Here is a 13,753-nt window from a genome sequence, read left to right as displayed (position 1 = left end):
CATCACAGCTCACAGCAACCTCCAACTCCTGGGCTCAAGCAAGTCTCCTGCCTCAGCCTCCCAAGAAGCTGGGACCACAGGCGCCCGCCACAACACCCGGCTATTTTTTGGTTGCAGCCGTCATTGTTGTTTGGCGGTTCTGGGCTGGACTCAAACCTGCCAGCTCAGGTGGTTGTGGCTGACTCCTCAGCCGGTTGAGCCACAGGCGCCGAGCCATTTATATTGAGTGTTAATGTATATACTCTGTGTATGCATTTAGCATTTTCCACTTCTGACTATTTTTAACTTTGTGATTTTAATTTTTGAATTCATATTCTTTTGTGTTTGATTTTTTTTCTTTATTTATTTATCTATTTTTTGAGACAGAATCTCACTCTCTTGCCCTGGGTAGAGTATTGTAGTGTCATAGCTCATGGCAACCTCAAACTCTTAGGCTCAAGCACTTCCCTTGCCTCAGCCTCCGGTAGCTAGGACTACAGGCACTTGCCACAACACCCAGCAAGTTTTTTTTATTATTACTATTTTTAATAGAAATGGGGTCTCGCTCTTGCTCAGGCTGGTCTGGAACTCCTGAGCTCAAGCAATCCATCCACCTCAGCCTCCCAGAGTGCTAGGATTACAGGCATGAGCCACTGTACCAAGCCTTGTATTTGAATTATACTAAGCAATCTAAACTTTTAACTCAAAAGAACATGTAGGTGTGTTACTTTTAAATTATTGTTTCTCACAACATATTCCAAGAAACTGTTTTTTTGTTCATTTGTTTGAAACAGAATCTCACTCTGTTGCCCTGGGTAAAGTGCTGCCCTTGAGCTTAAGCAATTCTCTTGCCTTAGTCTCCCAAGTAGCTGGGACTATACAGGTGCTGGCCACAATGCCCAGCTTTTATTTTATTTTATTTTTTAGTTGTGGTTGTCATTGTTGTTTGGCAGGCCTGGGCCGGATTCGAACCCGTCAACTCTGGTGTATGTGGCCGGTGCCCTAGACACTGAGCCACAGGCGCTGAGCCCAGGAAACTGTTTTTTAATAGTCCTCAAAATAGTAGGTGCTATGATTTTGCAGGGGAAAGTGGAAATAGGCTCATGATCAAATCATTATTGAAGCACAGCTTGCATTCTTGATGGCACAGAGTTTGCACATAAAAGCTCTGAAAAGTCTTGCTCTGAAGAATGTATTTAATTTTGTTTTAATACAGTGACTTCCAAACTTATTGAACCCCAGAACCTTTTTATCAGTTTAAAATCTATTAAAATCTTTGCTTAATTCATGAAATTACTTGAAAATTTGTAACTCCAATACCAGGCTCAATAAATAAATATGCTATGAACAAAGTCTAGTTAGAATTACTATATTCATTAGTTTGTACTTGAATAGCATTTTATATTACTTTCCATGCGATAGATTTGACCTAATTTTTACATAGTGCAGTATCTGACAGTCCTTTGTCACAGGAGCTGTAATTGACTGTGAGGATAAGAATGGAAACACTCCTTTGCACATAGCAGCACGATACGGCCATGAACTGCTAATCAACACTCTTATTACAAGTGGTGCTGACACTGCAAAGTAAGTAGTACTTAGGAAGGTGTTGATAGTTGTCACAGGGCAGCACAAAAGGAAACAAACTGTCCTTTTTTAGGTATTTCAGGTGGAAATGTGGGTTTTGTCATCAGTATTGTATTAATTGCTTGAACTTTTCCCTTTTTAAAAAATAATTTTTTTCACATTTTTCCCTTCTCCTTAAACAAGATTTGGCTGGAACGTTTTACTTACCTTTTGATATTGACAATGTAGGAGATTACCATGTTTAAATATGATTTTATTTGGTAAGCCAGTGTGGTGTTATGTGTTTTATTCCAGTTCTTTCCCAATTATTTTGATCAGAGCTGTTGATTTTATGATCTCTTTATTTTTAATATAGAAATACTTAAAGGACCCAGAAAAGTATTTGTACATACCAAATCTTTCTATTTTTTTTCCCCTCCCATCCAAATAGTATCTGTAGATAATGGTTTTCAGACTCTATACGGAGGTTGGGGATTCCTTGGTTGCAACTACAAAAGATTTTTTGTGTTCCGCCACACACACTTTGGTCAGAACAATTCATTTTTATTTTATATATTAAAGTTTTTGTGTAAAATTTTGTTTGAAGGATGGGTTCTTCTGCATATGCTCTGCGAAAGTAAATAACCCTACTAAAATTAGAAGTCTATCATTCCTGTGTATGTTTTTATACTGGCATCCTATTTATATGTATTCATTAACAAGTTTTAAAACTTTTTTACTGTCTGTAAATAGTATGCTACTAACATTTGGTTCTTTTTCATATCTCTACATGAGGCTCTTAATTCATTTTATAGAATTTAATACATTGTTTAATATATAAAGCTTTCACAATTTATTCATTTTTCTTACTTGCAAACATAAGTTGCTTCCAGTTTTTCACTACTATGTAACAAATACTGTAATAAACATTCTTAATCACGTCGCTTTATGGGAATGGTTTTTAATGGCTGGGTAATGTGGTAGTGAATTTCGCTTCCCAAGCAGATATCCAGAGACATTTTTGGTTGCTATAATCTGGGGAGGAGGGTGTTTACTGATACCAGGTGTAGGTAGAGTCCAGGGAATCATAAACCTACAGAAAACATTATGAGTTTTTTTTGTTTGTTTGTTTGTTTTTTTAGTGGAACACGATTGCTAGATTCTTGAGCATGAACTTTGTAGATAACAACATTGTGTTGTAGTGTCAGATAAAATAAATAGATCATCTCTTTTATTGGACTTTTATAGATCTTATCCTCCCAGAGACAAATATCCCTCACCTCATCATCCTCATTCATGTCATAGCTTTTTGAGAGCACCTACATTTGGCAGCAGCTATCTTCAAGAATAAAGCACATTAAGAGTAAAATTAGAGAGTGGACACCCGTAGCTCAGTGGTTAGGGCACTGGCCACATACGCCAGAGCTGGCGGGTTCGAACCCATCCCAGGCCTACTAAGCAACAGTGACAACTACAACAACAAGAACAAAAAGAGCCAGGCATTGTGGCGGGCACCTGTAGTCCCAACTATTTGGGAGGCTGAGGCAAGAAAATCTGTTAAGCCCAAGAGTTTGAGGTTGCTGTGAGCTGTGACATCATAGCACTCTACCCAGGGCAACAAAGTGAAATGTCTCCAAAAAAAAAGTAAAATTAGAACCAAAATGTCTAATGAGCACATTTGAGAAATCACTGAGAATTGCAGCTACTTCCATGGAACTAGATATTGATACATTAGTTTCTCAAATACAATATCAAATATCCCACTAGTTTCATGTTGCCCATTATGATAAAAAACAGTGAAAGAAGATCTTTTATTACATAGATATGTACATTTTTTTATATTAAGGATCACAAACCTGGGACCTGCTTGACAATTTGAAAAGACTTTCTAAATGGGCTGTGCATAGTTAGCATTATGTGAGGACTTTCTTGCTTATCTGTGGTAGTAGATATCATGAAAATTACGTGGGGACTTTTTTGCTCATTAGCTTTCATTAGTGTTTGTGTTTTAATGTGTGGTCGAAGACAACTCTTCTTCCACTGTGGCCCAGAGAAGCCTACATGCACAGGATAGCCTCTTCCTCCCCACTACTGCCAACAAAGTCCATAATTGCAATAGTGCTAAGGTTTTAAAACCTTTTTTAGGAGAAAAATAGTTGGGCAATAAGTTACACCCACCTTCAACATTTGGCCATATGACTTTCTAAAATGTTAGAGATTTTGACTCAGCTAATTAACTTTTGCTTAATTGATCTCTTTGTAATTTATTTAAATGGTTATATTTTTTGTGTGTGTTATAATGAAGGCGCGGCATACATGGAATGTTTCCCCTCCACTTGGCAGCCTTAAGTGGTTTTTCAGATTGCTGTAGAAAACTTCTATCTTCAGGTGAGTGGAACATTTGCAGACCAATTTGTCTTTTTGTTTTTATCTTCCCCCAAAGCCCCCAAATTTTAAGATAATCTCTTTATCCTACTTTTTCCAAATTATATAAAGATGAGTCCAAGTATGGATCATTCATTAACCCTTCTTAGAAGATTTGAGTTCTTAATTTTAAGACTCTTGTTTTCTTTTTGGCTCTGAGAAATGTTTTCGTTTTCTAATGATTTCCTCCCTGTTAGTTCTGTTTGTTGGATGTTAGTCTTCTTGAATAGTCTTTTATGTATGGAAGCACCATATCTTCATTTGTATTTCTTACTGGTGTGAGCTTCCTTTTTAAGAGCCAAGAGCCATTCTAAATTTCTTCTAGGTTTGTGAAATTATTCAGACATTTATTTTTGTATTTATTATATAAATTAGGTACTGTATAAACATAAAATATAAATTAATCATAGTTGCTTTGAAACAACAGGATTAATAATTTTTGGTAAATAGTGCTATAAAACTGATCCTTATTGATGGGCGGTGCTTTTGGCTCAGAGGAGCAGGGCATGGGCCCCATATACCGGAGGTGGCGAGTTCAAACCTGGCCCTGGCCAAAAACTGCAAAAAGGCGCCTATAGCTCAACCGGCTAAGGCGCCAGCCACGTACACCTAAGGTGGCGGGTTCGAATCCCCAGCCTGGACCCGCCAAACAACAATGACGGCTGCAACCAAAAAATAGCCGGGCGTTGTGGCGGGCGCCTGTGGTCCCAGCTACTTGGGAGGCGGAGGCAGGAGACTCGCTTGAGCCCAGGAGTTGGAGGTTGCTGTGAGCTGTAATGCCACGGCACTCTACCCAGGGGGACAGCTTGAGGCTCTGTCTCAAAAAAAAAAAAAAAATGTTAGCTGCTATGGTAAGCCTGTAGTCCTAGTTACTTGGGAGTCTGAAACAGGCAGATCACTTGAGCCCAAGACTTTGAGGTTGCAGTGAACTATGACCCATTGTACTCCAGCCCAGGCAACAGTGAGACCCTGTCTCCAATAAACAGATGTGAAATGGATACTTCTGAGCTTTTTTTAATTGTTTTCGAGTGATTCTGTTTTGATTTTTTTTTTTGAAGTATGTGTGTGCCTATAAGTATTCATTTAACCTATTTTCCATGAAAGAAACACTAACATCTCTTCTCAATGGTAATAATATTCACAAGTAACAAAGCACCTAAGGCTTTTCTAAAAATAGCTTTACTGAGATATAATTCACAACCGTACAATTTACTCATTTAAGGTGTATAATTTAGTATTTTTTAGTCTATTCATGAGGATGCATTAACCATCATTACAATCAATTTTAAGTCTTCATGTATTTTCTCTTCTAGTCCTAAGTAACCACTAATCTTCTTATCTGTAAAAATTTGCCTATTCTGAACAGTTCATATAAATGTAATCATGCAGTGGATGGACTTCTGTGACTTAACTCTTAACTCTTTCACTTAGCATAATGTTCTTAAGGATAATCCGTGTATCATCAGTGCTTTATTTCTTTTAATTGCTAAATAATATTTCATTATATCCTATGGCCTTTTAAACAAGCACCCTAGCACTTGTCCTAAAACTCCCAATCTAACAGTGGTTAATCTAACAGTGATAATTTCTTTGTAATATTGTACATTATTAATTTTTCTTTTCAATCATTTTGTTACCTAGGAGATCTCACAGTTTTATTTGTGGGGGGGGATACAATTCTTTATATAATAACTATTGTAGAGTAATACATCTGTAATATTATATAATAGATAAGGCATATTTGTTCTTATAGGATTTGATATAGATACCCCAGATGATTTTGGCAGGACCTGTCTACATGCAGCTGCAGCTGGAGGGTATGTTAGTAGTATTTTTATCTCTTTTTAAGAAAAGGGTAACTGGACATGGCAATTTTTCTTTTATCTTTGTTCTTCATTAGTTCTGGGCTACTAGAAAATGTAAAACAAAACAAAACATAGCAGGAATAGTTTAGGAATAGAGAGTCCAGGGTAGCAGAAACTACTTTTTTCATCCTCTTACGTCTTAAGGTTTCATCCTCTCACCTAAGTCGTAGGTTATGAGTGGGAAGGAGAGAGTAAACCTACAACAGGAAATAACATTTTCTCTAAAAGAACAAAATTCCAGGATAAATGAAAAACTAATAAATGATTTCTTAAAAATATGTCCTCACATAAGAACATAAAAATACTAGAATGTTCTGAACACTAATACTTCTCTTTAAGTGGGTTTTTTTTAAATCATATTTTCAAGTGGGGAAAAAATGCTGATATGTTTATTTCTTGACTCTATTAGGAAAAGGAAAATTTGAGAGTGGAAGATTTTGGACTAATTTTTAAATAATATTAACAGGGTCAATTAGGTAATCGGTTCAAGTGAACGACAGACTTCAGTTAAAACTCCTGGTCTCTGAAAGCATGCTACTAATCTAGTGGTTCTTATGATTTAGATCTGTGATAAGCCATTCATGATTTATGGAAAGGACATTTTGCAAGAGCTTTATTCCCAGTGATAATTCCTTAAAAATGTTAAATGATTTCAGAGGACAAGTGTGCTGAACTAATACTACCTGGCCAGTCTAAGTTGTAGAGATGGATTGTGAGCATATGACTGGCTTCCTTGTTCTTTGGTCACCAGAGAACCTTCCAGTTAAAACTTAACTTCTGTGTAACTTGCTTACAGAAAGAGGGACAACAGACTTGAGTGTCTGACCATTTTGGCAATTACAGCTTTCATTGTAACATAGTAAGTTGATGTTTAGGTTTATAAAATTTAATTATAGAAATACATATGTGCCTACAATTTTAACTAAAGATATCTCTAAGTAAATAATCATAATATAGGAGAAGATAAGGGAAATCTAACTTTAGATATTATCTGTATTTTCAGGTTTACTTTTTTTTTTTTTTCAGTTTTTAATTTAGTATTAAAAATCACTTAAAAGTTAAGCCATTCAGGGGTGCCACCTATGGCTCAAAGGAGTAGGGTGCCGCCCCATATGCCAGAGGTGGCGGGCTCAAACCCAGCCCTGGCCAAAAAATAAATAAATAAGTTAAGCCATTCAGTTATAAGCATGTTTCCTAAAAATTCATTAGAATCTCTTTTGCAAATGTGCTCTTCCAATTAAATAGTACATGATTCATTTGTTATTTCCTATCAGTGTGCCAAAATGTGTACATAAAACTTTCTAAATTATACATAAAGTTTAATGTTTTATTCTCCATCAAATGTAAATTATGCCATTTTGTTGATAGTTACCCTAAATTAAAAACATACTTTTGTGCTTACTTAAACCTACCAATTTAATTATAAAATTGATGACAATTAAGTTTTCTAATTATATTTTCCTTCAATAGGAATTTGGAGTGCCTAAACCTTCTGCTGAATACTGGTGCAGACTTCAACAAAAAAGACAAATTTGGGAGGTATGGTACGATAGTAGTTCCTCATATAGCAGTGGTTCTCAGCCTTCCTAATGCCGTGACCCTTTAATACAGTTCCTCATGTTGTGGTGATCCCTCCAACCGTAAAATTATTTTCATACACCTGTATTTGTATGGAGTGTATGTGATGGTTTTAGGCAACCCCTGTAAAAGGGTTGTTCGACCCGCAGGGTGAGAACTGCTGCTCTGTAGAATCTGATTTTATTTATTTATTGACTTGCTTAACCTTAACATTGGCTTCTAAGAATTAGCTGAACAATTTAAGGATCTTTTGCTGAGAGTCCCAACTTAAGTCTATAAATTCTAAATATTCTCACTCACAGTTTGCTTTCTCTTGGGTCTTTCCCATAGCCCCAGGTTACCAGCCTTACAAATACCTTACAAATACCAGCCTTATAAATACCTCTATACTTCTTGGTATCATCTCTTCTCCTTCCATAGTTATGTCCATAGAAATGTAAAACATTATAGTACTTTTCCTTCAGGAAACTCACAATAACTAGAACACCATAAAATAATTCTCCTTACCCAAGTCATTTCTTTGTGAGAGATTCTACTACCCATATCTTATTATAGAGCACACTAGTAAGAGGAAGGAAATAGGTTATGAATACATATGTATAATTTTCATTTCTCCTCCTTTCTCCTTTTCTTTCTTTCTCAGACACACATCCACACATCCCACCAAGTATTTCACAGCAAGAAGGGAGCTGAGAAATGACAGTCACAGTGGTTGGTCTTTTAGCCCATGCTAACACTCTCAGGAGTTCAGGGCTCGTTGTTACTATGTTTTTGTTAGTAGTATTTAAAGCTACTTCAAGTTTCTTTTAGTAGAAATTAACATAGAATGCATTGGAACCATACAGGAAAGAATCAAAGGCAGTTTGAATTAGCTTGAAAGATGGAATTGGCAATATTTATATAAGCAAAATTATGTGTGTCAGTAGTTGGAGAATTGTACATATCAAAGTATAAGATAGGCAAGGGTGTGTCAGAAGGCAATGTGTGAATATATGTCAGTGCACGTGGTTGGACCAGTTCAGAAGAGACATAGAAAGAAATTGTTAAAAAAAAAATAAAAGAACTATGTATGATAGGAAATCAGAAATTAATAGAAGAAAAGAGAAAACTGTTTGACCCCTCATTACTTTGGAGAACAGACTGCTGTCATAAGTCTGCTAATAGAAAAATAACCCACAAAATCAAAAATGACTGTATTTGTTTTCAAAATGCAATGTTTATATAGATAACCTGTTTTTATAATTATACTTTAATTCGGTTTATATTAATTTGTAACACTTTGGGCATTGTATACTAAAAATAACAAAGGGCTTTCTGAAACATATTCTGAGTTTAGAAGCTTGGAAGTAATTCAGGGTTAATGTTTCAAAAACATATTCAATTTTTTTTTCTTTTGCCTATCTACTAGGCAGTAATTTTTTTGGTATAGAGGAATCTTTGTAAAACAAAAGTAAGTGTTCTCTCTGCCACCTTACTTTTCTTCTTCTAGCTTTATGTCCAGCCCTGCACAAAACTTTGTGTATATATAGCGGAAGTCAGTGTAAGGCTTCCTATAAATATTTGTAATTGGGTGGAGTAAGAACAATCAACTATGCTCTTGTTTACTAGTTACATCCCTGGCTTTTATCTTTTTTCTGTTAACTTGGGTACAAAAGATCTCCACTGCACTATGCTGCTGCCAACTGCAATTACCAGTGCCTCTTTGCTCTTGTGGGATCAGGAGCAAGCGTGAATGACCTTGATGAAAGAGGCTGCACACCCCTGCACTATGCAGCTACATCAGACACAGATGGCAAGTAAGTATCATATGGGTGGGAGTAAAAGATTACTTCTGTAAACTAGCATCTTCCATATGGATGATTTTCATCACAAATTTATTTTTCCTTTTTGTATTTTTGTTGATTATCTTTCTGTGGCTTTCTCTTGTAGGGAAAAAAATTGCTTTCATAATTATTCCTAACTGATAGGAATAATTACCCATTCCACTCGGCAGTCTACCTTACTGACTGACTGATCTGTTAAAAGGAAGATAAAGGTCCCCTTGTCCTTGCTGCCAAAAGAACATCTTAATATCACTTCCATGCTTGCTTCTATTTAATTTCTCAGAAGCTGCGGCCTTGAGTTTATCATAGGGAAAGGGAGAAAAAGAAAGGTACATGAATAATACCACCAGAAGATTGAGTAGAGATTGGAATACAAGTATCCTTCAGAGGAGGATACTTCAGAAAGTTAAGACTTACAAGGAACCCTTGTAAATTGGTATAAAAAAGATAGTAATTGAACTCTCAGAATGGGACAACATAGTACTACATATTATAACAGAATTACTTCATTGGTTTTCCTTTTTTTTTTTTTCTTTTGTAGTTTTTGTCCAGGTCTGGGTTTAAACCCGCCACGTCCGGCATTTGGGGCTGGCGCCCTACTCCTTTGAGCCACAGGCACCTCCCTCCATTGGTTATTCATATTTATTTTGTCCTTAAAATAAAAAGCACAATTCAGTGGTATTCACAAATGTTATTTTAGTATATATTCTGTAACTAATTTCATAGCCTTTTTTGTTTGATCATCTCCCCCACTCTCAGACAAAGCCATTTTTATAAGTAACATTTTGTTAATGTTAGATTTGTGGTTAAAATTCTAATCTTAAAGGCACTAGTAAATAGAATATACTTTCAATTTGTAGGAATACATCACCTTATACAACTTCATATATACTAGAAAAGTTAGGTGTAGATAGATTTGGGGAGAAGTCAGATTATTTGAAGTATGTTTTTGGATAGTAGCTATTTAAAGAAAATCTATGTTAAAAACTGTAATCAGAAAATACATTTCCATGGATAAGTAGATTATCCCTAATTTATCAATTTTATAATTTCAGTGTTTGATTTATAGATATCCTTTTTTTTTTCTTTTTGAGACAAAGTCTCAAGCTGTCACCCTGGATAGAGTGCTGTGGCATCACGGCTCACAGCAACCTCCAACTCTTGGGCTTAAGCAATTCTCTTGCCTTAGCATTCCAAGTAGCTGGGACTACAGGCGCCTTCCACAACACCCAGCTATCTTTGTTGTTGTTGTTGTTGTTGTAGTTGTCATTGTTGTTTTAGAGGCCCAGGCCAAGTTTGAACCCACCAGCCTCCATGTATTTGCCCAGCACCCTAGCCACTGAGCTACATGTGCCCCCCTGATTTATAGATTTTCTTAAAATAAGTTATACCTAAAGTGACTTTTATCACCATCTATAGTTCTTTACCACTATTTTCAGATCGGTTATTGATCCTCCTTTACCCACACACAGCTTTATACTGTGGTCCTCCTGCCCATAGACAAATAAATTAAACCTGAATTCTTATTGGGGGGAGGGGCAACAAGGAAATAACACAATGTTCAACCCATAGAGTTGGAGCTTTGTTGTTAGTACTGATGTTAAAGTGAAATTAAATCACTAGTTTTCTTACCTACTAGCAACTGTTTTGAGCAAGTAGGCTAGTGATTTTCATTATTTAAAAATGTAATTCTCAGTATCTACATTAAATAACCTAATGAACTAGAAAGAACATGAGGTTTGGGATTAGAAAGACCCACTTTAAATCAAGTCTTCATGTTGTACCTGTTTGTGTCTGAGCAAGTAATTGCTAAGCAAAAGTTGTAAAATTAAAATGAAACCTACCTTTTAGAGTTTCAGGGAAAACTAAGTGAGAATGTGTATATAAGAAAACTTAGCACCATCCTTTGGAGCTTTTGTTTCCTATATTTTAAGTCCCAGAGATTCTGTCTAATACCATATTTGATTCAGTGATTTGTTGCTTAGGAACCTTCTGGAAGGCATAAACTACAGTGACCATTCTAGGGTACCAGAGGCAGCCTTTTAATAAGTGATTGTTTTGAAGGCTTAAATTTAGTGGCATTATAAGGTTGATTTATTTTTCTAAATTCTGCAGATTTAATTCCCCAGGAATATATAAGAGAATCTGGCATAATTAATTCATACTCTCAAACCAAGACTGAAACATTTTCTGAAAAAAGAAACAAGTTCTTCACAGCTTCAAATTACTGTTATTCAATACTATACATTTGCTTGTTTGTTTTTGAAATTTTTTTTACTGATGTCCTATCACAATTTCTGCCTTTAAATCTTCCCAGGGAAAATTGTTTATACTTTGGAATTTTTGACACTCTGACATTGGTATTCTGCTGTACAGGAGTGACATGCAGTAATTATGATTCTTCTCTGCTTTTAACCCCCCCATGCTCATATTTATTTCAATAAATATTGGAAAAATACACAATTTTCCCTGGCTCGTTCTACTCACTCCACTTGTCTCTTGCATAATCCCGTGTCTGCATTCATTCTCTGTATATAGTCATGACTCAGCAGATTCTCTGAAGTGTCTTTATTTCACATTGTGTAAGAATCTAACAAATACATATATGGTTGGTATAACTAGAAACATTAAATATTAATAAATAAAGTTCTCTTTGCCCATTGAAGAGAAGTGGGGCTTGTTTGAGCAAGATAGTGGGGGTCTCTCCCAGATGTAATCTGTAGTGTATATAAGATAAGGGAAAGGAAGAGAGTTGTTTTTTCTGATTACATGGAAGGAGGAAATCCTCCTCATACCAGCTGTCCTGAGATAACCACCATTAACACTTGTATTTATATGTGTTCATATAGATCATTTCATGTCCTTCTCAGCCTTATTCAAAGTTAAAACCCTGTTATATGCTTTTCTGTAGACTTTCCTATATCATAATTATATGTGATCTCTAGCATGCCCCTCAAAACTCTTCCAGCCTCAGCTGGGTATAGTGGCTCATGCTTATAATCTTAGCACTCTGGGAAGCCAAGATGGGTAGATTGCTTGAGCTCAGGAGTTTGAAACCAGTCTGACCAAGAGTAAAACCTGGTATCTACTAAAAATAGAAAAACTAACCAGGTATGTACTTGTGGTCCCAGCTAGTTGGGAGGCTCAGGCAAGAAGACCGCTTGAGCCCAAGAGTTTGAGGTTGCTGTGGGCTGTGATGCCATGGTACTCTACCCTGGGCAACAGACTGAGATTCTTTCTCATAATAAATAAATAAATAAAACAAAACAAAAAACCTATAGACTCTATCTATTACACCATTCCAAATCTCCTTCCACATTTTTAGATGTTTGTTATAGCCTCATTCCTGTTTCTCAGTGCCAGTTCTCTGTCTTAGCCCAGATGGACTGCTATGATACCAAAAACTTAGGTGGCTTATAAACACCAGAAATTTTATTTCTCACTGTTTCAGAGACTGGAAAGTTCATGATCGGTGTCCTGGGAGATAACACTGTTTAGTTTTAGTGCTGTGATCAGTATTGAGGACATGTTCTTCCTACATCCTTCTCCTCACGTGGTAGAAGCAGTAAAAGAGCTCCATGGGGCCTCATTTACAAAGACAGTACTTCCATTCGGGAGGGTTCTGCCCTGATGACCAGATCACCTCCCAAAGGCCTAATACCATCACTTTGGGGTTGGAATTTTACTATAAAAATGGAGGAGGGGAACACGTAAACTTTCAGTCCATAGCAACGCTTATCAAATAGGATCACATTTTGACTTCTAATATCATTGTTAATTTTTGTCTGTTTTCTAACTGTTTACGTGGAATTGTGCAGGTTTTCGTGTAAAGATTTTGTAAGCCTTAGATTTATTCCTATGTATTTGATATTTCTATTGTCAAAATCTGTCTTTTGTTTGTGGTGGTGTATAGAGATGTATATTTCCCTTTTGTACATGGCTTACATTCTCCAACCTTCCTAAACTCATTTTATATAAAGTAGAACCTCCATAGTTGACAGTCTCCTTAAGTTGACCTAATTTTCATGGACCAGATGTACCACCTCTATGTATTACTACAGTAGTAGGACTAGTTCCTCCTCTGTATATTGACCAGTTTATTACAGTCCCTTAGGTAGTCAACTTACAGAGATTCTACTGTATTTTTTTTATTCTTTTTGATTCTGCTGTATTTTAATTTCAGGTGACAGAAGAAGAATCTTCATTTCTTAATTGAGTTTTATAAAATGAGTGTATATAAATGTACAGTCAGGGAAAAAGTTGGAATAGACACTCCTTTTCCCTTATTCACAAATTAAAATTGAGGTCTACATTTTCAAGATGAAGTAATTTTGTTCAGTATTTTACAGACATCTATGTTAAATTGTCACTAACCCATTAACCACTGTGCTGAAGCTTTGTGGGAGCATAGAAAGAACAGTTAATACAAAGTAGAAGACCCAAGAGTTAGTCCTGGATTTGCCATATTCTAGCCAAACGGTTTGGGTCAAGTCATTTAACTTTCCTGGATGTGACTAA

General features: G+C 36.1%; 1 protein-coding gene across 1 annotated transcript in view; it reads left to right on the top strand.

The window, feature by feature from the left end:
• ANKRD28 (ankyrin repeat domain 28) overlaps window positions 1–13,753 on the top strand; it is a 79,572-nt gene that overhangs the window by 20,691 nt on the left and 45,128 nt on the right. The window contains exons 5-9 of the mRNA XM_023512669.1: window positions 1,439–1,566; window positions 3,851–3,933; window positions 5,723–5,786; window positions 7,305–7,373; window positions 9,068–9,208. Of these exons, the coding sequence (XP_023368437.1) occupies window positions 1,439–1,566; window positions 3,851–3,933; window positions 5,723–5,786; window positions 7,305–7,373; window positions 9,068–9,208 (485 nt within the window). The remainder of the gene's footprint in view (window positions 1–1,438; window positions 1,567–3,850; window positions 3,934–5,722; window positions 5,787–7,304; window positions 7,374–9,067; window positions 9,209–13,753) is intronic.

Source organism: Otolemur garnettii, unplaced genomic scaffold (assembly GCF_000181295.1).
Source record: "Otolemur garnettii isolate 467f Iridium unplaced genomic scaffold, OtoGar3 scaffold00002, whole genome shotgun sequence".
In the NCBI taxonomy this organism is placed as follows: Eukaryota; Metazoa; Chordata; class Mammalia; order Primates; family Galagidae; genus Otolemur; species Otolemur garnettii.
This window is presented reverse-complemented; position numbering and strand designations above follow the sequence as displayed.